The 23,825-nt window shown below is 37.4% G+C and overlaps 1 protein-coding gene across 1 annotated transcript; it reads right to left on the bottom strand.

Annotated features, from left to right (window-relative positions):
- Positions 1 to 1,459: 1,459 nt before the first annotated feature.
- LOC141463670 (suppressor of tumorigenicity 14 protein-like) lies at positions 1,460 to 23,553 on the bottom strand. Its single transcript, XM_074146214.1, has 17 exons — positions 23,473 to 23,553; positions 22,990 to 23,158; positions 22,194 to 22,318; positions 21,196 to 21,263; positions 20,001 to 20,182; positions 19,867 to 19,905; positions 18,882 to 19,098; positions 16,172 to 16,308; positions 14,569 to 14,666; positions 13,445 to 13,557; positions 12,428 to 12,561; positions 8,980 to 9,087; positions 7,776 to 7,895; positions 6,977 to 7,160; positions 6,009 to 6,280; positions 4,265 to 4,401; positions 1,460 to 1,618 (listed from the first exon to the last, which is right to left on the bottom strand). Exons 1-17 carry the CDS (start codon positions 23,551 to 23,553, stop codon positions 1,460 to 1,462), a joined length of 2,343 nt encoding a protein of 780 aa, XP_074002315.1.
- Between the last annotated feature and the right edge of the window lie 272 nt (positions 23,554 to 23,825).

Below are 23,825 nucleotides of genomic sequence, written 5' to 3'. Positions count from 1 at the left end.
CTGGATCCACAAGATTTTACCTGGGACATCTTCACTAAAAAAAAAACCTTTCCGATGGTTCTTGGCACTCCTGCTGGAGAGGAGCTTCATTTATTTAGTTTTCACTCACAAGAAGAGACCTTACCTTCCTACTGAACTGTCTGAAACCAAAACATTTTTTCTAAGCCAAATGAGTTAATGATTATGAGCCTCACCCTAGAAAGGGCAAAGTCCTTTTATTTACACCTGAGGAAGGAGCTCCTAACAAATTCTTGAGTTTCTTTAGTCTGGTTGATCCAACTTCCACACTTGGTGCCTTTCTTGCATGTGAAGCAACTGACCCTTCTGACACGTGGAGCTGAGAAACTCTTAAATAAAATAGGAAGTCAATGACTGATCTGAACTTTCTGACCCAGGCTTTTAGCCAAAACAGAACAACAGGAAAACTGCTTTCTTCCGTAGTGAAGACATCTCTGGTTTCAATATAAGAAAAAGAAGCTTGTGCCCTTAAATATATGCTTTAGTAAAATGGGCAAGTTAGGCTCAGCTTTTCAAAAAACTCCAAGGTACAAATGCAGTTCTGATTTCACCTGGGGATTACAGTTTCAGAGGCACAATAAAACAAATAAAACATAGCCACTTGCATTTTTAGCATGTGTTTATTAAGAAGGAAGATGTGAACGAATGACTAGCCTTTAAAGATAATAATCTCCCTAAAATATAGGGTTTGAGTATAGCTTATGTAGTAAATTTTACACAAGCGTCGGAGGGGGGATTGTCCAACACTAACGCAAGAAAGGAAGGGAAAGCGCTATCAGTGCTAGATGCAGGAATCCCTCTGTGTGAGGGTCACAGTGCTAGCTCATTCCTGTGTTATCCCCACGTGCTGCAAAGGTGTGTCTACAGCCCGAAAGTTACAGCCCAGAAAGGAACAGTCGTGTAAAGGCAGCATACCTAGAGAATGAATTAATCTCAGCTTTGTACACTATAAGGATTATAATATTTGTATTTTCAAGAAACATAATTATTTATGTTTAGAATCCTGTAACACCACTAATGTAATATATATGAGTTGACTATATACAGGATGTGGCCATGAATATCCAGATCTGTGTATACGGAAACATATATAGATATATAGCTAGCAACAGAGAGGAAGGAGGGGAGAAAATTTGCAAAAGAGAGATTTGGCTGGATTTTTGTTGCAGGTTCTAATCTATTTTATTTTGTTCTTAAGGTAGTGCTGTTCCTGCTACTCAGGATAAGGAAGATGAATCCATAAGGAATCTGAAGTATCTCTGAATCTGAACAGTTACTGCTAGGTGAAAAAGAAGTGATAGATTCTTCATCAAGAAAGCGCATTCTTTCACAAAAAAACAGTCAATGGCATTTTCATGTTATGTCATCAGAGATGGACATGATAGACCACTGTAGGAACAGCTTTCATAACGGAGATGATCTGGATTTTCTCATTGGCACATCAGTTTATATTCTGACGAATCCAGTCATAAAGTGCCGTCACCTTAGTGTATACACCAGGACGATTGCGCCGAGCACATCCTTCACCCCAGCTCACAATGCCAGCGAGGTACCACCTATTTCCCTTTCCTGGGCAGGCCAAGGGACCTCCGGAATCTCCCTAAAATGAAGGGAGTTCAGCCATTAGTGCACACAGATACACACACATACACACAGAGAGCACTGTCACAAAAGTTAGGTTATTTAAGGACAGTAAATACCTGTCCCTTTCTTTCTCAAATTACAATTTAATATTAGAATCTTATTTCTGGATAGATTGTACCCAGCTAGATGTCAAATTTATTCAATTTATTCTAACTTGCAGAAGTAGCACAGTAATCAGTGTAAAGCAAGGGCAAGAAGTAGTTCAAAGAGTTACTTACTGTTAATGTCCCATTACAGGATTCATAAAGCAACCAATCACAGGTTGAATGGGGAGAGGAGAATACAGGGATGGAAAATGGGAATTCTGCTACTATTTGACCATAAATTGTTGACAGGTGGAAGGTAGAACTCTTATACTGTGGACTAAATAGGAACAGAAAGATACAACACACCCCAACCAAAAAGAAAGACAAAACAAAAAACCAAAACAGACCCAAACCCAAAAACCAAACCAGTCACAATTAAGTGTCATCAGCAGTTTCATAATCAAGACTGTGTATGCATTCATAGAGAGGAAGTAACAAAGACTAAGGAACGTGTAAATAAGAACTGGCTTCTCAAAGGCAACATTCAGGTCTGCGCAGCAAGTTAGAAAAATAAAATTCCCATTTAGTTCAGTTCACAGGATTAGAATGCATTTAGGTTTACAAATGCTTTGCGTCCTTCATTGTTTTAACCTTGTATGCCTTCTGTGAACAGACCAGTTCACAGAACTCTGAGCAGTTATTAATGCAGCTCATCTCTGCAGCTGCTCCTTCTGCATACAAGGCAGTCAGCAGCCTCCAAGTTGACCCTGGGGTTTATTTGCTGCCCCCAGTTGGAAGTAAAACATGGAAGAGGTCAGAAGAAAACCATGTACCGAGAAAAGAGTAACAATAGAAAGCTTTCATCATCCAACCAAACAAAATTATCTAGTGATAAGAAGGCAGAACAGTTCTTCCTCTCTCTCAGGCTGCTGTCATACTGGCAATTTTGATAATCCAAGAGGCTGATCTCAAAGGGACTTGAGAAAGGAGGCTACATAGTCTGGACTATTCTGAAAGACCAAAGCCAGTTCTGAAAGGCCGAAGGGGCTGTATGCCAGTGGAGAGAGGGAGGATCCTAAAAAGAAGAACCAAGATCAAAGGACATTCTAATATAATAAGAAAATAAAGTCTGAAAGAGTAAATACTTTATTTCTCTCTTTAAGTATTACATCATCTAAAGAGGAAAGGTGTTTGGAAGCTTCACATAACCTGTGCAGTACATGCACAGCTTATGTGTCCATGAAGAAATGAAACAGATCAGGATACCCACAAGCCTGGAATTGTAGTAAAAGGGTTTCAGGTGCTGGGGAATTCCTGAACTGCCAACATCATTCCTATCTAGCACTGCAGAGGAAATATTCTAGTTACAGAAAAGACAGAAAAGGCAAAGATTGCTCCCTCAAACTAAGAACTTAAAGGTCCAGAGGGTAGTCCATGATAGGACTCAAACACAGTATATCACATTGGAAACTGGATTGACCAGTATGGTATATAGCTGAATCAGTTAAAATCTCCATCATGTTCAAGGACATTTCTGAAGCAGCACATTTTTTTGAGGAACATCAAGCCTCTAAAACAACGTTTTGCAAAACAGTTCCAAGGTCTAAGGTTATACACAAACTGCACATAAAGTTAAAAAAAAAAAAAATAAATAATTCTTTGAATTAGAATTTAGAGAGCGCAGTCTCTATATTAAATAGTCTGTCCCGTATAAAGAATTTTGACCTATTACAAGCTATGATCTTGCAAAAATTTATCTTTTTACATTAAAATAGTGCAATTTATATATTACACCCAAATTCTATCAAAGTACCATAGTTTAAAATCAGTAACACATTTCTCTCCCGTTACACAGTAAGTAGTATAATAACCATGTTTGTAATTTTGAAGTTGGATATTCTTCAAAATAAGTTTAAATACTGAGAAAGTACACAACTAGTCTAATAACTGAGGAGAAAAAAGGCAGAGTCAAGACACCTGAAGTACGTCCAAAGAGCAGTTTCTGATTGGACAAATAAACTAGGCCATATAATTTATGATACCATGATGTAATCAAAACTTGTAATTATATACATGAATGAGCATTTGAAACTAAAAGGCAGCATTGCATTTACCAAACCTATCTTACCTTTGCCTTTTGTATTTCTTTGTAACTGTAACAATATATTACTCATCATACTATTAGGGTATTTTATTAATCTCACACTCAGACATCCAAAAAGGAAAAAAAAATCAGTAAGAATAGCAAAAATCACAGATGGCCCTTACTTTATCCCCTTTATCCTTATGCCTCTGTTCTTTGATAGGAAACTTAACTGTTGAAGATGAAAGAGAATTCGTTTCAACACATTTTACCCCCTGTTTTTGCAAAGCCACATTTCTCAGGAGATTCAGAGATAATCTATGCCAAATTTCCTTTCTTATTTTGGAGAGCCTTTAACTGCCATGTTAAATTAACCGTACACTCAAGTCATCTCAGTCTATTACTAAGAAAAAATCCTGACACTATCAACTCTGAACAGTTTTCCAATGAAAGCAAATATTCCTTTGTATTTTCTCTACAAGTTCCAGATTACCTGGCATGCATCAACACCACCATTAAGATTCCCAGCACACAGCATACGTGATGTGATAAGATCATCATACAGCTTGTTGCAGACACTTTGGTTAATTATTCTCACTCGAGCTTCCTGCAATGTTTTGGCAAGATGGCCTAGGAAAAAAAAAAAAACCAAATGGTGTTGAGAGGTTATAGTGGTACAGATTTCTAACAGAGATACCACTTGTCAAAACAAAAGAGAATTGCTCCAAACTCAAAATCTACCCAGCTGATAGCAATAATAAGATAATAACAATAGAATAATTCCCCTCCCTTCAATTGCTGCCTTCCCTCAGCTTTTGGAAACTGTTGTCTACACTACTCCCTAGAGTAGTGGTCCCTATGCACCACCTTTCCATTTTCTTAGTCTTTATCCTTTTGAGCTTGTTCTGCCAGAAAGTCATTAAAAAGCCATGCAAATTATCAGTGTAATACACAGCTCCACACAGCGTGACTAACTTTGAATGCCATTTCAAATTATGCCGAAAGCTTTTTGTTGTTATTTACACTATGGTTGTGTTCCAAACATTGTCCAAATCCTAGTAAATTAATTTCTCCATTCTTTCCCATCCTCTTACTTCTAGGGAAGGAGCTGAGGAACATATTTTGGGGGGAGGTGGGGGAGGGAAAGCGTGGATTTTAAAAAAATCAAGCCTGTAAGTCACAAGTGATGCTAAGAGCTTAATTCTGTGCTATAGTATTGGCATAAGGTGTCATTGTGAACTCAATATCCTCAGTCATGTTTTGACCCAACAGTGAACGTAACCTTCTCAATACCTGGATGATCAGAGGAAGTACTACTGGGATTTGGTTTGTTTGCTCATTCGGCTCTGAGGGTGGGTTGGGAATGAAGCAGTTAAGATAGAAAAATACAGTTTTTTCACATGCCATTATATTGACCATTTTATATTGCCTACATCATTTAGTTAAAAAGATGTTGTTAAGAAGGCATCAATTGTAAAGCCATTACATTCTTTAAACTATTACATTATTATTTAGATTTAAACCTTTTTTTAAAAATGCATATTAAGAAAGCCAGAATTACCATAGTATATGGCTTCTGATCTAATATGAGTGATTGTGTCTCAGTGCAACTGTGGGGACCACTGCAATGTTGAGCTGTCTAAGTCCGGGTTTCAAAGCTGGCTCCTGTAATAATGCTGAGACAGGGCAAAGATCCTTTGGGCTCCCCCCCCACCTCTCTCTGCTTTTTTTCCTACCTCCTCACTGCAGCATGCTACTGCAAGCTGCGCAGGCAGAGCTTTTCATGGGACATACATTAAATTGCCTTTGGTTAAGACAGACAAAACAAAGAAACCTCCTCAATATTTTTGCAATTATTGCTGTTCGTGGCCCCATATTGTCAAACACAGTGGTAGAGATACATTCTTCCTCCGCAATAGTTGCAAGCTGCTGTTTTCTTTACTTGTAATGTTGCTTATGACCTATTCACCAGATAAAACGAGCCATGAGCATGAAAAGGGGTACATTTTTGTAAATCTATGGTAATTTCCTTTTCAATGGTCTGTGATACCTGAGTACACATATTGGCACTTATCACCTGCCATCCAAGCAGATATTCAGCTAAGGGGAAATTTTCTAGTTTTTTATAGACCTATTAAATAAACCCAGGTATTTTCTCTTATGAGTATAAATATTTTATTGTTAGAGTTTAAAATTAAGCCAAACTTGCAAGAAGTATATCCAGGAAATGAACATACTATTTTCTCTTATGGCTCCCCAGCCAGTTACATAGCAGACAGTTCCATAAACAAATACTCTAGAGGTGCTGGGTAAACAAATGGGCTGTACCAGCTCACTGAAGAATACAGGCGTCTCCATTTCCAACAGTGCAATGTCATAGTCTGAGACAGATTGGTCATACTGTGGGTGGACAATAATCCTTTTGATTGATCTCATAGCTACACGATTGCTCTTTTCATTAATAGTATGTAAGCCCATATATGCTCTCCATCCCGAAGGAACGGAGTATCTGTAAAGAGAATGTTTTTAGAATGTCCCATTGGAAAGTAACGCAGTGTCAGTTCACTCTATTTTATCTACTTGTCAGCATTTGTTGAGATTCTTCAAAACTAAAGTGAATGGAGTAGAATACCACTTAGGACAAGAGATGCACTATAGCCACAGTCTGTGTCTCTAAAACATCAAGTAACAGTTTTACTTACCGTTTTGAAAGTAATAATTCCCTGGAGCTATAAGACCAATTCTTTACAATACATCATGCTTTGGAAGTCAAAAAAGTGTGATAATAATAAACTTTGTTTCCTCTTTGCCACATGTAGGAGGTATGTCTTTTCAATTTACACTACCCAAACTGAACATTGGTGAGTTTTACACTCCACTTATCAATAAATAGTCCATTTTTTGGGAGAAAAGACCATAGCATCTACTCAGAAAATCCATGCCTTCTTAAAAAATGGTGTTTACACTAAATTTAACAAAACAGTATGTTTTATCATGCAGGATTCACTGGCAATGGAGGCAAAATAATTACTGCAGATACTTGGGACTTTTGAAGCCAGCAGAAAACAATATTGAGGGTTTGTGTCACAGAGCTATACCCTGAATCAACTTATCTAGGCAGGCACTAGCTACTGCAGACTTTTGAAAGTAACACTGTAAGGTTATTAAATTGCAAATATTCTATGACAGGATAACTTCTTCATACCTCACGGAATCAGAATCCAGGAAGCAATGGGCAGCAGATATGAGCCACCGATTGGAAATAACAGTTGCGCCACATACATGGCCATGTGGTCCCATCTGTAAGCTTGCTTGCCAGGGCCACTTTCCAGATCTTGCATCTTCACCTCCAACAATTCTGGTTTTCTTAAGCTGGTGTCTTCCACAGGCTAATAGAAATAATTGAATAAAATAGTAACAAAAACCACAAGGTCATTTCACTTTTCTATCCTTAATAAATAAACTTTTAGCCATATGCCTCAAAGCTGTTGGAAAAAAAAGTATTTTCTTACTATGCAATTGGTAAAAAGATAAGGGTACTTGCCCATTTTCATGGAATGGGTAGAACAGCAATAAACCAATCATTGCCCATCCTCCCTTACAACTTTCTAAAGAGGTTAGTAACTCAGAAAGATGTTTAAGCACAATTCTAAGCTTGGGTTGTTTCCTAAAGTTCACTTGAATAAAATCTCATATCTTTTACCACCTTATATACACAGCTCCTCGACTGCATTTCATTCAGCTCAAACAAGTACTAAGACCTACCAGCTTATCCTGGAAGTTATTGCTTGAAATAAGTGATCATCTTCAGAACGGAACAGAGGTTTTAAAAGGAAGGAGTGTGAAATGACAGACATTTTCATACAGATATTACCACAAGATTCATTTTTTTGAATTCACATCTGATTTTATCAATTCTTAATACAATAATGCTTGACAACAGCACAAACTCCTGATTCAGTTTCCCAAGTCATTTACTAATTCTTAAGTACATGTTACCATACCACAGTTCATTTCATCAGATCCATCTGCACAGTCTCTTTTCCCGTCACACTCAGGATTTGGTTTCAGCAAACATTTTCCATTGAGACATTTGTATGCATAAGGGGAGCAACTTTTGTAGGCTGAAATAAGAGAGAGATAAGATAGTGTCACATGCTTGGAGCACAGTTTCAAATTGTTAAAACAACTTGCATGTTCAGCCTACTCAGTGGTGAAAGTTGTTCAAAGCTACACATTCCAGTCTGCTTGAAGACATAGTCTGTAATGATGTTAACCCTATGCAGAGGGGACAGGGGCAACATTCCACCCTGATTAATGATCACACTAATTTCAGTCTCCACTGTCCATGAGGAAAAAGGCAGAAGAGCCTCCAACTGTCCTCACTTCCATTTTACTTAACTCTAAACTGAGCAAGCTAGGATGCTCAGATCTGTTATTTTACCTTCACCAGTGTTACTGGCATTACAAATTATAAATCTTCACAGCAGATATCATCTGGAAGTCAACCTTTTTGTTTTTAAGTGAAAGTTGAGAAAATTGTGGAAGAGCTTCATACCTCCTTCCAACAAATATTTGGCTAAGGACTATCACAATTCACTGTGTGGAAATCCTGACAGATCTCAGCATTAGGCTTCCATTACAATCATTCGTATTATCAGTTGTTTATAATGACCTCTAAACAGTGGGAAGGATTTTTTGTCAACAAAAAAGGACATACTCCTGGCTACCTCAAGGACCTAAAAGTCAAAGCAAGGCAAAAAATTATAAAGGTAAAATGCAGCAAGACCCTAGGGAGACATTAGTAGTACCAGAGATGTCTGTAACCATGGTGGATCTACAGTAAAGAGACCGTGCAGGTGGCAAAGGGCAAAAGTCCCAAAGCTATTATGTCTCTCTCCCTTATGTTATTTGGTACTGATCTGGCAGCTGTTGGGGAGAAAATGCTGTTCTAACAGAATAATCAGTAAGCTGTGATTAAGTCATTTAATTAAAATCACTCTTATCTTGGGTTCTGCTTCATTAATTTCTTGTTTAGGCTCTCCTAAGAACTAGTTACACTCTCATGTTTTGTTTTCACTATTATGAAACTTGTACTTTGTGCTATGAAAAAATATACAGAAATACTACCTTTATCCATTAAAATAAGCATATTCCTGCTTCTGCCTTCCAACGTCTTTTGGGAAACAGCTAAAAATATGTACTCACAGCAGTTGTTTTCATCACTGTCCTCCCCACAGCTGTCATCATCTTTACAAGTCTTATACTGATTTTTACAGTTCCCATCACCACAGTTCAACCGTTCTGGATTACAACCTGAAGAAGAAAGGTCTGTAAATGCTTTATAATCTGAATAGCTGGCTAGCAGCCATGTACTACACTCCCTACCAGAGTTCACCTTGACGTTACTGTGCAGTCTCTGCCAGACATTAATCTAACTTGGTTTTGATAGCCTCCAGTAACAGAGAGACTTGTTGCATTATCTTGACTTGTGCTGTGCTCTCTGCCCTTGGATTACTTTCTGATCACTTTTTCTGGCATCTCTTCATTGTTCCCTATCTTTGATCTGCAGTGTCCAGTTTGGATACAGTACTCTAGCTGAAGCCTTCCCACTGGTGTCTAGGAAGATCTTTCCAAATGCCCGTCTTACATCCTAGCCTGACACTTTAAAAAAAAAAAAAAAAAAAAGAGAGAGAACAAAACACCAAACACTAAACACACAGAGAAAATTGTATGATTTTGCAACTCTCAAGTCAGCTTTTGAGGCACTGTTACCTCCCAGCCATTTTTCAGCAGAAAAGCAACTTAGGCAAGCCACATGTGTATTTAATTATCTAAATTCAGGTCTTGTCTTTAACGAATTTTCTCCATATACACTCTCCAGCTTGTAAGGATCATTTATAAATACACCCCTCTTAAATACATTCCTCTTTCTATTGCGTGGCACTTTTCCTGTTTCATAAGCATCTTCTCTAATCCATCATTTAGATCACTTCCAAAAATTATGAGAAGTTCCATAACAGATACTGGCAGAATGATATCCTTTCATTTTGGTAATGAGTCATTGGAAGTTGTTCTCTGGAAACAGGTTTTTTTTTTTTCTTCACTGTGTTTTTGTTACTTACTGATAAGTTTGTCACGCAAGAAAGTGTCAAAGTAAAACATCTCCTCTATTTATTCTCTCATAGCAGAGAAGTAAAACAAAATAAACAGCTCCGTGCTGTCTTTTAATACCTTTTTCACCATTTAAAAATGGTTTACTTTGATTACTTGTTGTTTAAATATTTTTTTTTGAAAGCTTAACTTGTAAAGATTGGTGTAAAATTCCCTTCTCATTTTTTCTGGTTTGTTCTTCCACTCTTTAAAGAGGTGCATTACACAGCCTCTTCTCCAGACTTTCAGATCTTCACTCACAGCCTTCATATGCTCTTAAAGACAGCCACCAATATTTTAGAAATAATTTCAGCCAGTGTCTATAATTCCTGTAACAAACTGTTTACAGGAGAACACAAGCAAGAAATAATTGCCCTACCACGATCTAATTCATTGCTACCATCTGAGCAGCCTTTCCAACCTTCAGACTGATTGCTTGAAGGAACGTATGTTCCATCTGTACATCTAAGGACAAGCTACAAAAATAAGAAATTAATAGCACTAGAAATGCTGTTACAGTCTAAATGCATTAATGCACGGCTGTACAATGAAGAAACATTAAAATGGTTATTAAAAATGAAAGCTAGTGGCATTTATAAACTAAATTGAATGTGAAAAAAGGAATTGCTATCTTACTTGGCATAATCTGCCAAATATTTTTATCAAGCAGTCTGAATCAAATGAATCGGTATTCACAATGGACTTTGAAAATTAAATTCATATTCACTGCCTCATTCTAAGGGTTGAATATGATTCAGCACAGATACATAATTACTACTGATAGCAAACACGTCTTCAATTTGTTAAGGTAATGTATTTTTACGCAGGAGCATTCTCCTTAGTATTATTTCTTGATATTAAAATGTAGAAATTCATCTCTGTGTTACTACGCTCCACCTTCACATCTGATGTTAGTAAGTGCTTTATCAAACACTTTTCAAATCTAGCAATTTCATTATGAAAGAGCCTTTCACCAAGAATTTCTTTCACTTTCACTTAAACTAACAACTCGTATTGATGTTAAAAGGTTTCTTTGCAATATATCAAAAATGTTTGTTCTCTTCCACTTTTTTGGATGTGCCAGCAGAAAAAACAAACAAAGAAAGAAACAAAGAACCAACCCCAAAATAAACCAAAAGAACCCCAAAGATGATCTGTAGACAAAAATGTCCTCTTCCTGTCCAGGTCAAGTCAACTTAAAACATTTTCCCTCTAGCACCACAGGCAAACTAACGGCTAAATCAGATTGAAGGAGCAAACACATTTATCCAATTTATTTTATCAATTCCAATCTGGAGTCATTTAGTCCGCTGCCTTGCATGTGACACTGGTGGGAGGAAAGCATACACTACGCAGCTAGCACTAGCTCAAATCAGGAGTCTCTCTGTTCACTTCACCATTCCCTGAAATTATTCAGCTGATGGCTGGATTTGCTTTCCAGGTCAACTCGGAGAAGTGTCTGTGATTTTTAATAACCATTGCTGGTAGGCTACCAACAATGGGAAGAAGCTAATCTGAGGTGGGTGGCTGCAGGTACTAAAGATGTGGAAGAAAAGGAATATTCCCCACCCCACCCCCCGTTACTATTGCTACAAGCAAGGCTGTCATGGAAGACCAGGACTCTCAATACATTCTGCTCTCCAGCCCTCCACAAATGCCTTTACCTCATCAATGTGATACTGACACATCACACCTAATCTAGCCCTCCTGGTGAGTCTTAATACAGATCCTTAAGATTGTGTCTAAGGCTTGATTACACGACGTTGAGCCATCTTGCTTGCTGGCTCAGTGCTGGAAACTGAGAAAAGCATACAGAAAATAAAGACTTGAGCACGCAATAAAGACTGGGGAATTTCTCTGTAGAAAAAGGTATTCTTAGGCTTTGACTTGTCACTGAATCATTTTTGAGGCAGTAACCAGAGTAACCATAGAATACGTTATAGTTTGTAACTTTTTCCAAAAGAAAGACACACACGTTGGTGGAAAAATAAATCCCTGGGTCCTGTAGAATGACTGACCACAAAATCTGCCACTTATTTCTAATGAAAAGCATGAAGCAAGAATCTATAGCAGAGATCTTAATATATAAGTACTTCTAAGTCAGCAATGGACAGAACTACACTCAATCAAGCCACCTCCTGTTGGCAGAATAGTCATGCTTACAGGCTCTCTGCTATACTATTTTCATGTTGCTGCTTGGTTATCTTAATATGCTACTAAAGTGCCGAATAATTAGATGTACAGAATTTGGGAAACTTTACTTTTACTTCCCATTTTACGGAAGCATTAAGAGTCAGAAAATAAGTACTAGCTTCTAAAAGCATCTTTTATGTAACTTTGTACATCTATTTGTTCAATTAAACACATAGTAACATATTAAACATTCATCTCTTGCAATTAGGCTAAGAAAAAAAGGCAGGTTGATTTGTATGTGGTTGGTCTGTCAAGCATGGTTTCTTGAAGGTTTCTCCTTAAAAATTAAAGAACATGCTTATTTACTTACGGTCTGTGTGACTGAAGGCTTTGTATTCAATATAAAACCCTCTGTGGGTGACCAGTTCATCAGAATGGAAGTTGATCGTGACAGAATAGCCGTATTCCCTGTTTCTGTTGTTTTCTGAAAGAGCTTTACAGTATCTAGCAAGGCAAAAGTGAGAATAATTAATTGCTATCCAAACTGATCATTTCCATCCAGCTGCCTCTCCTTTTACTGAAGGGTACCAATGCCAAAAAGTTTTAAAACAACACAATAAAGATAATCTATTTTTTTTAGAGTTAAAGCAGTCCAAAAGATGTATTAGAAAGCCTATTTACAAATGCCTTCCACTCCACAACTTTTATTGGACTAGCAGACTTTGAAACAAAATACAGCAAGATGATTAATGTCAGAATCTACCTTATAAATACAAACGACTTCTAAGCATGTTTGATTTCAGATTTCCCATTTAGGTTTGCAAAATCAAAAGGCTACAAATCCAGTAATGGGATCATACAGGCAAATTCAACTGCTGTTGTCTGTTTCCATATGCTCCTTCCAAGAAACAAATCATTCTGAAACCTGTTTTGTTTTTTTAAGCACATGTATTCCAATTTGTGTTATTTACAGAAAACAATTACAATCACTGAAGAGTAAGTGATATAGAAAATGAAACTTCAGATGACACGGGTTCTTCACGCATGTCAAGATCATTGCCAGGAATCTAGAGTTCAACTTCAGCTGATCCTGCAGCTTTCTGTATCATTGCTCTTAAGGCAAACAACAAAGTGAGCACTGTAGAAAAAGCAGGATGCTTCAATTAACCTCATGACAAGTGTTTGGTACGAGGGTAGTATTAAGAACATTATTCTGCCAAAATTCAGTGGAAGCATGCCAATTCTTGTTGGAATGTATTATCTTTCTGCACTGGAAGAAACACTTCCAGTTTCAACTTCCAGTTCAATGCCTTTTTCTTAAGTACAGCATGTTGTGCAGAACATCAAAGTGCAAATAAATGTGTCAGAAAATTATGTATTTACTCACCTAACCCCATCAATTTCTAGCCAGTCTTTATCACATTTACTGGACCCTGGAGACTTCTCTTGAATTTGTATTACAAGGATCTTTAATGAGAGCTTGTAGCCAGGCAATGGTGCCTAAAAATAAAACAATAAATTTCCTGACTGATACATCCACAAAATGAAAAGACCTGTGCTTTTAAGAGGGTAAATCTTGTTTCACTTATCATCAGATAATATGCTTCAAAATACTGCACTTTTTATGATGCAAATCAGCACCTTTGAAAAACCAAAAAAAAAAATGCTATCTTAAACATGTATAGAAAAGTTTTTAGGCCCCACTTTGGCCATACTGTGCCATATAAATTAGTGTAAGCCGTCCTGCAGCCAGTCTGAGGTTCATGCTATGTTTGTACTGCCATATGTTCCAGTAGATTATGTTAGTTTAAGACATCTGTGGTAGCTGGGAGGCACTCAACTATATTAGTTACGACCTCTGTTTTAGTAAGCCTTTTTCTTCCCTTTCTCGCACATAGGTGAGAGTTTTATTGTACAAGCTGCTAATAATTTCCACTGAGCAGGCGAAAGGTAGTGACTGTTACCAACTCAAAGAACATCCTTTTCCAGGGAAAGTCAAAAAAGTAGTGAAATGCTTAATGGAGCAACAGCTAAGCACACCAGGAAGTTGGTGGAACTCACGAGCAGATTCCAAGTCCTGCCAAAGGGGTGGCTGGAAATCCAGAGCTTAATTTTTCAGCCAGAGAAATTCTGTTTCTGCAGAATTTGGGCAAATACAGTGTGGTATTCATCATATGAGGCATGATTTACATAACCATTTTTTTCTTTCTGACATAGAAGTAAAGCTCTGATTATTGGCAATTTGCTCTGGCTGCTAGGAATTGTCATCTTATCCACCACCCTCTTTCTGTCATGAATAATAACCTTTTGGAAGCTGGCAGTGTTTTATTCCCACAGCTGACACTTTTACATAGAACAGGAAAGAAACGGGTGCCTGAAAAGAAGTCAGGTGCAGTGGTATTAGTACATTTTCCCTTCATTTCACCCACTTGGAAAACCATTTCTCCCAATTTTATGTCCAAATCACATAAAGCGAAATCATCACTTCTCAGAAGAGTTCCCAACACTTACTCTGATGATCCAGCTGCAGTCGATGTTTGGTGGGTAGTAACTTGGGTAATAAGGGGAACTCAGTGTCCCGTTCCAGGAAATATAATGACCACCACACACTGGGAGAGAAATACATCAGCAAGGAACACAGTTAACTCAGCTGGGCTAAAGTGCAGAGCCTACTTCACTTGCTAGGACCCTTCTCTACATACAGAGTTAGAAGAACGAGTTGTGATCATATTAAATTGAGGTTTTGCCTATATTAACAAAAAATCATTTAACTTCCACCTCCCCATCTCTCTGAATATCTCTTATTTTTGGATCAGATCACAATTAAGGATAAGCACAAAACACCTCTGACTGGAGTTTTTTTAAAAAATGTTATCTGATAGTTAAGCAGAAGAAGCAATTAAATGCAGACACAACAGACCTCCCCCTTCCAATTTACTTCTGACCTTTCTGTAGACATTTTCAAAAATTAGAAAGCAATCAGCCCAATCAAATGAAACTTCTGATTAATTTCATGTAAACCAGGATGTTTGTGTGTCAGTTCTCAGTCTGAGAATTCATGCCACATTTGAACAATATCTTTGAGGTTTTATTTTCTACCAAGAACTCTCCTACTAGATATCCAGCCTTTTGGTTTGCTTTAGGTAATATAGTGAATGAAAATATGAATATAAAAGAAATTAAGACAGTTTTGAAAATAACCAAATTTTGTTTTGAAACCTGGGCTAGTCATAATTTGGAGTGCCCATCTTCAGAACAATGAAGCAATTCTATTTTGTAATGTGCATGGGATGAGTATTTGATTAAGCAGCAGAAAACACAGAAACACAAGCTGAAATGTGCAAGCTTTGTAGAATTTTGTCCACATGCTCTATGATTTATTCCACAAGTTAAAAAATAGTCACATGCTTAATTTTCAAAATTCTTTCACTTAGCCCTTACCAAATAACCGTGGCTGAACTTTCACTTGTGAAGCTCCTGTATCTCCTGTAAAATACTATGGTTTATCACTATTCAAAATATTTCACTAATCACCCAGAACTCCTGCAAAATTTGTGGTACTCCATAGGTCTGGAATATATTTCAGGGGTCTTGAACACACTTTTCTTGTACAGTTACCTACATGGAACAGTGCTTTCAGAGAAAGATCAAAGGCATATTAGAAGTAAATGTTTGCTCTTGTTTTTCGTTTTCATTAACCGTGCATTCCCAGAGCTGAGATAGATTGCCAAAAACGACAAAAGTGCTGCCTTGCCACTGGGGCTATCTGGCTCTGGCTACACATAGAGTGATATCTGGCTGGCTGCTCTGCTACCATTGCTCATGAATAACAGTGCTACCTGTATAGTAAGAGTAATCTCTGGGAAAGATGACTTGGGTATTAACCAGGAAGACAAAAAATCTCCCAGACTAAAGGATATTCTCTATTCCTTGTTCAGTTCTCAGCTTTTTTTTTTTTTTTTTTTTTTTTTTAAGTGGATCAGAATAACAATTCCCTGACTTGTATGCCAACATTCCCTCCCCCAAGTTACGTTCAGGCAATATCAACTCTTTTAGCAGCAACAAGAGGAAAAAGTATGTTTGTATCAGACAGTTGTTTCTATTAATTACTTACTGATTTTAGGAATTGCTTGAAAGTGAGCTTTTAATATGTTGCTTTCTTCTTTTCTGTCCAGTGAGAAGGTAAGCAACATCACATTGCTTGACGAAGTTAAACGTACAACAGGAGTCCAGGCCCCAGGTCCACACCATCTGAAATATGACAAAAATTGCATTGAAAAAAACCAAAAAGGTTTCCCACATTCCAGTCATCTTCGCTGAGAAACTGAGCAGAAATAACACTGATCTGGTCATCTGTGTTTCAGAAGTATTCCCCTCGCTACCACTTCCCTTTTATTCCTCCACTCAGTTGATAATACACAAGTGTTAGAGTTTCCTAGCATTGAAGCTGAGTCACTTGGGGTGAACATCACAGATATTCTTGTCTAACAGGTGCCCTGGAGTTTTCCATCAAAAAATGAGTGCCAGATTATGTTACTTCAGTAGTGATAGTGGTACTGAGTAGTAGTGGGTAGCACTGAGAAAGCAGCAAGTGCCAGTCTAGCAGTGCTGTGCAGCATCTATGCAACAGAAAACAAACCCAAAGCTTTTCCAATCTATTAACATTCAGCTTGGTTTCTTGCCACAAAAGCTGTCACACATGATGTGGAGCACCATGCATGGCGACTGTTTCTTCTTATTGTTCTTCTTTAGTTTAAAAAGAGTTAACATACCTTGAAGCTTGAATACTTACTATCACTTGTAGTTTGAGATGCCATTTCTTGCATCTATAAATTCACTCATACATATTCCATTTTGAAATACACAACATTTTTTTATTTCTTTTCATTAATTTACAACTCTGGGCGTGAAAGATTTCTAACAGCTTTTTCCATACACAGCAAATTAAAGCAATTAAGATCAGACCTTGCAGGAAGAGAGTATTTCCATCACACCCCTGCAACAAGTTCTTTGACTTGTCACTGAGATCCAGAATGGCAGCATTAAAATCAAATTTTTGAACCTTAAACTGAAAGCAATCATCATCTGCTTTTAGCAGGCTATTCCATGCTCCCATTTCATATGAGACACTACACAATGGATCTGTGTCTTTATTCTCTTTTGTAGAGATTATTAAATCCTTTATATCATAATACCTGTCAAATCCTTTATACAATGAACAATTTGAGTCCCCTCCCCACTGCCATGTGGAAATCTTTCATCATCTTGATCTTCTACCCAGTTGTCAGCCTGACTTATCTTCTAGCTGTACCTTTTGTCACAGTATCATCAGAAAAGCAAGGCAAGCACATGTAAGAAGAGTTGTTCACATGAGATGCCCGCTTTTACAGTATATTTTGTAATCTCAAATCTCAGCTTGCTCACTCTTTAGTATTTGTCACTGAACAGCTGTATTACTGCAGTTTACAGAAACTGGTGAGAACCATTCTACTCACCATGTGGATTCCTAGACCTGGACGTCAGGAATAATGGCTATAACATGACAATTACTGGCTGTCATGGATATCATGCATCTGTCGTAAGTATGTGAGTAATTGCTTCTAGCTTAAGTAGAAAATTGATAGGCACATTTGCTAGGCATCAAAAATAACCAAAAAAGTCAAGTTTTTGGAGGTACCATATGCTTCTATCATCATTTCAGTCACCAAATTCTGTTCCAGTTCTTTGATAGCCAGACATCAATGCACGTTCTTGAAATTTGTCTTACAACTTACTGCACCAATGTTCTCTGAACATGTTATATCTTACACCTGTGTTGGTTTTGCTAGATTCCTGGTTCTTTCATATTTGTGGCCAACTCTACATTTCTGGTTCTTAAAAAGCTAAACCGTTGCTAATGATGTGTAATGGACTAACAGTCCTGACAATAACACATAATCAGGAGCAGAGCAGATGCAGTCCAACATCAGGAATGGGATTCTCCATGTTATGCTACAATCTGAGTCAAACTCCTTACAAAAAACACTGTGTTCACTCCATTCCTGTCCTTCTGACAGCGTGTCAACAGTAGCAAGCTCTTGTGACTTGTTGCATAAGGAAGAGAAGTCTGTTAATAGAGATGAAGATGACCACCTACTCATTTCAAGTAAGTTAAAGCACTACTAAATAAATATGTTTCAGACACTGCTAAATGAATCTGCATGCTCCGCTAGTCTCTTCATAAAAGTTCTTTAAAAAAAATAAAAAATTCCTCCCTTGAAACTATCCATCCTTGGATTCTAAAACTCTTTTGTTTATTTTGTTAATGAAGACAGGTTCATGGTGGATAACATGTCCATACATGAAATTTGACTATGGAAAGTGGGGGCAGCGTGGCCACTGAAGGTTATAAGATCATCTGTGATCTCACTTATGCAAACAGATTACACAGTGACTCTGGGGATGGAGCCTTCCATAGACACAAAACCCCTGCTGTGAGCAGGGATTTGTCTGTGGCTGGACTGTTATAAAACATGAGTTTTCTAAAATAGAATACAATAGTCTAAAAATATTACAGTATGCATCTTTTTGAGTTGTGACAGTAAATGCATGAAATCAAAACCGGTAAAAATTAGTCATAATGTAGAACAAAACCCACAGGAGTTTATAAATCATTGGGGGGTGGGACGGATAACATGGAAGATCTTTCTATAGCCTTATACAAGATTTTTAATCAAGTTGTATTTGGAGTCTTACATTTTGGAAGCCTGCTTGATATAATTTTGATTTCAAAATCAGAGTTTCTGTACAGCTCAATAAAACATCTTTGTTCTGTATTATCATACCTTGTAATGATCTTGTTCTGCAGAGGAAGAAGGAAATCATATGCTGATAAGTGGTGTGATGCACAGCTCTCTGGAGTGACACCATGCAAAGTGATAACTACCAGTCTCACCACATAGTTAGAAGGAACTCGCAGCCTCCATTGATAAAAAGACTTTTTGGGATTCATCAGAGTTAGAGTTCTGTTGTTACCTGGCTTGGCATACAGGTCAAAGGATACTGCTATACAAAAGAAGCTAGATCAGTGGCTGAAAAACTGTTACATTGAAAGATAAGTTAAATTATTGGGTAAAATTTCAGAAGAGGCAGCAACAATCACCTACCCACACTTCTTGACTATTCTAATCTCCTCTTCCCTTGCCTTTACAACTCTACTCCCTTTTCCCTACCAGGCTGCATCACGTTCTCCTCCTGCCCTGGCCAAGGAAGCACAGCGCCTCACTGCCATTGGCTTGTCATAAACTCAGCAAGCAGGAGGGGACTTGGCTGCAGCTACTACCATCTCTGCTAGAAACCCACTGCTTCCTTTGCCATTTTCTCTTCACCCCTCTCCACACAATGAGAACACTAAGAATATGAAGGTCATCTTGAAGTGTGTTTGATACAGAGAAACCAGGCAACGTGAATTAAAGCTCTACGGTATTTGACTGATCACAAACTATGAATAACCAAAATTATCTAGTCATAAAGCAAATAAATTATGTACAATTTTATATAGTAGCTTTTTTAAAGATGCCAAGAAAAGGAGGCACAGCTCATTGCAATTCAGTGGGAACTATTAAATTTCAACCATTCTAGTCAGAACATCAGAATAAAAGTTGTAAGACATTTTCATCTCAGCCTTTATTTGAAGCACAGGCCAGAGAGGTCCCCAGTCTGCTTTAGTTTGTAGGCCCAACAGATAAAAGAGTAACTGGGAAACTGCCATTTTTATGTTACAGGATTTTTTTCCCATAGTGATATTAATTGGGACTGAAGAATAATTACCTGATTTTAGCATCGTATCATATTCTGTGGAATCTGAAACTGAAATTTAATAACTATCAGCTACAGAGCCAAAGAAACAAACTGAAGAAAGAAAAATAGCCAGAATAAGTATTAAATGACAGGTACATTGTTACCAAAAAGCTCCATTGTAACAAGATCAAAATCTTCCTCCCCAGAAGAACTGAACACGTGAGCTGCTTGTTTACTACTGATTTCTTTTTGTTCCACTGAGGTTATTTTTTTAAGAGATGCAACCATATTTTGTGGTGCCCAGAATGTATTCCAGTAGTAAGCTCGCAGTCCAGACTCTCCTTCACTGTGGAGGGGGAAAAACGCATCATAAATACACTCCAATTATTATTTTGGACATGTTTTCCACTGGTCTGTACTTTTGGCTTCCACAGCTCCATAGACGGTTGATCTGCTGTGCAAAAAGTTACAGCTGAATACAGTGGCAAAAAGCTCTCTCGTTTTATAATTGTTTACCCATACAGTAGAAACACTTGAAAAATATGCTGCTTAAATAGTAACACATTGAGGCTGAAAATTGCACCTCACAGAAAATCCTTGCAATCGTTTTTATGGAATTGGATGTTTCCATCCCTGCTACATAATTATACACTTTTAAGACAACATCACAGTTCTAGACACATTTTCCTTAACATTTTTAATTGAGTCTCACACCATATGACAGTATCATTTTATGCCCGTACATTGATACATTTCACACAATTCTTGTTAAAATAAATAATGTGTATGTGCGCATATACAAAGAATTATTAAATGATTCAAAGAGACAGTCAATCACACTCTTCCTACCAAAAAGGCCTATGGGCTGACCTCCCAGATGTTTTCAAAGCCTGTCAGGATAGTAGGAGCCATCTGCTCAATGTATTTGCTTAAGCTCCTGGTGAGAAATGTAGAGTGCTCTACCCAAAATTATACCATTAAGTTTTGTCTTGAGAAGTTAAAAAGAAACTTCATTTAAACAGACAAAGCCAAAATAAGATTCTGCAAATGGTAGAGAAAAAAACCTGCTGAACTCTGATTTCAAAAATCAAAAGTAGATGAATATATTAAAAAGCAATCTGTAAACCAAGGTGCAATAAATCAGACTTATTTTTTCTCACCAATTATACAGGGTGAGACAGAAATCACACTATTAGCTTAGCTCTTAACTCAAATACTTAAGTTCATTTCTGCATTTTTCATTCTCTATTACAAAGATGTACATATTCTCCCAAATAACTAATTTTAAATGCATGAAAAAAAGATAAGACAAACACAACAATATCTCAAACGTATACCATATGCTAGAATGGTACCTACCTGAAAGCAACCACTACAGACTTCCAGTAGTACTTTCCCAAGGAGGAAGACTCATATGTTTCTGCAAACTGACAGTTAAATAACAGTAAAAGAAAATGCAAAGCATTACATTTAGTGTCAATATCTCTTTAGTGTCATTCTCTTCTGCTAGAAAGTATTTGTCTTTTTCTTCCTTTCCTCTTCCTTGACCTCCCATATTATAAGCACTATCTATCATTTTCATAAAGTGTATAAAATAAGCATCATAAATGTGCATTCATTTCTGCTAAAAAAAAATTTAATTACTTTTAAGCCACATCACATTTCAAGGCCATTGGGATAGCTCTTGTTGATTAGCCATGAAAAAAAAGAAACCTTTATGAGTACGTTTATATTTTTGTTTCAGTCTTCAAATTTCTGGCATATAATCTGGACACGAGCAACTTGTATTGGCTGTGCACAAAGCAGCTTTGAGACACTAGATTAGCTCTTCTGGGAAATACAGGGTAACAGAGAACTGCTTTGTGTTTAAGACTGCTGTTCACATGTACCCAGGAAACAGTATTGATCTCACAAATAGGAACTCACATAAGACGTGCAAGAAAGCAAGCATTGTTGTGGGGAATAAAGAAAAACAAAACAAAAAGTTAAGCACTGAATTAGAGCTATAATTAAAAAAAAATTAATCAAAGAAAAATGTAACAAGGAAGAGTGTTTGAGTAAAGTAAAACGAAGTAAAACAAAACAAAAAGCAGACTCCAAATTCCTTTAAGAGGAAAAATTTACCGGTAACCTTGAAACCCCCAGTTTTATTACCTAGAAAATGTTGACTTTACTGTAAGACACACAGCCCCAGCTGTCTAGCTGCATTCTAAAAGATGTACACAGCCGAACCACCTGCTAGATGCAAACTTACTATTTTGAAGGAAAAAAAATTGTGACTAAACGGAGTCTTCTCCTCATTCCCAGTTTGTTTCTGTCATAAATATACATATTGTTATACTTATGTGGGAACTCACATAATTTTGGATTTCTTCTGCTTGCAGGAGGAACTTCTGTGACTTTGGATCATTGAGGTCATTTGTATAAGTCAGATTAGGAATTTCTACACTTCCACCAATATAGATAAAGGAGAAAGCTGGAGCTGAGAAAAAAAAAAAAGGATAAAAAAAATTAGCACACCTAACAACATTACAGAAGAGCTTCCAGAACAAGAAGTTTGCAGAAGCATGTATTTGTTCTTGGCATCTGTACATATTAGTTCTTTGGAGAAATATGCAGTAACAGCCAGAATGCTGAGTCAGCACCATTAACAAAATAATGCCCCGAAAGAAGGGAGAGGAATGAGGTACAGGTTCAGACAAGCATTTCTACTAGGAAGCATAATGGTTAAACTTCGATTTTTTTGCAGCACTATCCTCCTAAAGAGATACTGTTTTAATGGCTATGTGTTGAGATCTGGGAAGGAGTGTACATAAGTTAGGTAGCCACGCTCTTTTGAAAAAGTGAATAGAAGATAGACAGTTAATTCCTGTAGGTTCTTAGGAAAGATGACAGTTATAATAATGATGGTATTCACAAGCAGAGACAAAAAATTTAGAGATAAAATACATACCTTCATTATTCTTGTGCAACTACCAACTGTTAATTATTGTGCATTTTGTTGCTTTAGCAAGGACATTAAGGAGAAGGGAAAGTCAGTAGTCTATACGCACATTACATGCTTAGCTGCTTAGTGCAGAACTTTTCATACTAATCATTCACACAGTGCAAGAAAAAACATCCCATCCAAACGACGCTGGGGAGTTCACTTACAGAATGAATAGTGCAGGACTAGCACGATTACCGTAACTATTAAAGAAATTATAGGTAATATTCCTAGAAGCCATCTCTTCCAGAAACTCAGTCTTATCCATTTGAGGAAAAAGTACTTCTGATGCAAGCCTTCTAGGTAGGATGGGCAGTGGCGAGTATGTGGACTTTCCTAGAGAAAGACATGGGACGGCATCAATTAGTAAGACAACACAACAAGAGCTATTGTACCATATCTTAGTATATTTATCCTTTTAATATTTAAAGACGTTTCAATTGAGATAACATCTTTCATGTTATCAGCTGTCATATATGAAACCCAAATGTTTGCGACATGCATTTCAAGCTAGGTAAGTGGGGGGAAAAATTGCTATCATTTTGGTTAGGAACAATTTGCATATGAAGAACAGAGGTCAATACACACCACAGTGGGCAGAGAGATCATTTGTTGTGTATCTGCTGTAAAGCTTAGCTCTTGTCGCTTACCTGCCTTGCAGTCTGCTCAGAGTCATATGGAGCTGGTATGCTGTACACAGAAACCCGGCTGGAGGGGAAAGCCCGTATCATGATGCCTTGACAAATGCCTTCTGACAAATCTAATAACAAAGTCCTAAATTAATCTCATTTCTTAAACATAAGCCAGAATAGCATACTGGTCTCCCCGCCACGCACACCAGGCTTCTCTCATTTCGCCTTTGCCATACTGCTTGAAGCTGGAGCCAGCTGATCTGCAATCAAAGAAGGTGGGAAGGAAAAGTTACAGTCACTGTAACTCTTTGTTTCCCTAACTGGCTAAGTAGGATATGGATCCCATCATCTGAAAACAGATGAGTTACCTC

Source organism: Numenius arquata, chromosome 1, assembly GCF_964106895.1.
Source record: "Numenius arquata chromosome 1, bNumArq3.hap1.1, whole genome shotgun sequence".
NCBI classification, from domain to species: Eukaryota; Metazoa; Chordata; class Aves; order Charadriiformes; family Scolopacidae; genus Numenius; species Numenius arquata.
This window is presented reverse-complemented; position numbering and strand designations above follow the sequence as displayed.

Bases quoted from the DNA above. Each gene is read 5' to 3' on its own strand.
- LOC141463670 (XM_074146214.1), bottom strand. From the start codon at position 23,553: ATGATACGGGCTTTCCCCTCCAGCCGGGTTTCTGTGTACAGCATACCA. The intron at 20,183-21,195 runs GTAGGTACCATT...CCCCCTCCACAG, and splicing joins TCTGTAGTGGTTGCTTTCAG to TGAAGGAGAGTCTGGACTGC. The intron at 13,558-14,568 runs GTAAGTGTTGGG...TTTTATTTTTAG, and splicing joins ACTGCAGCTGGATCATCAGA to GCACCATTGCCTGGCTACAA.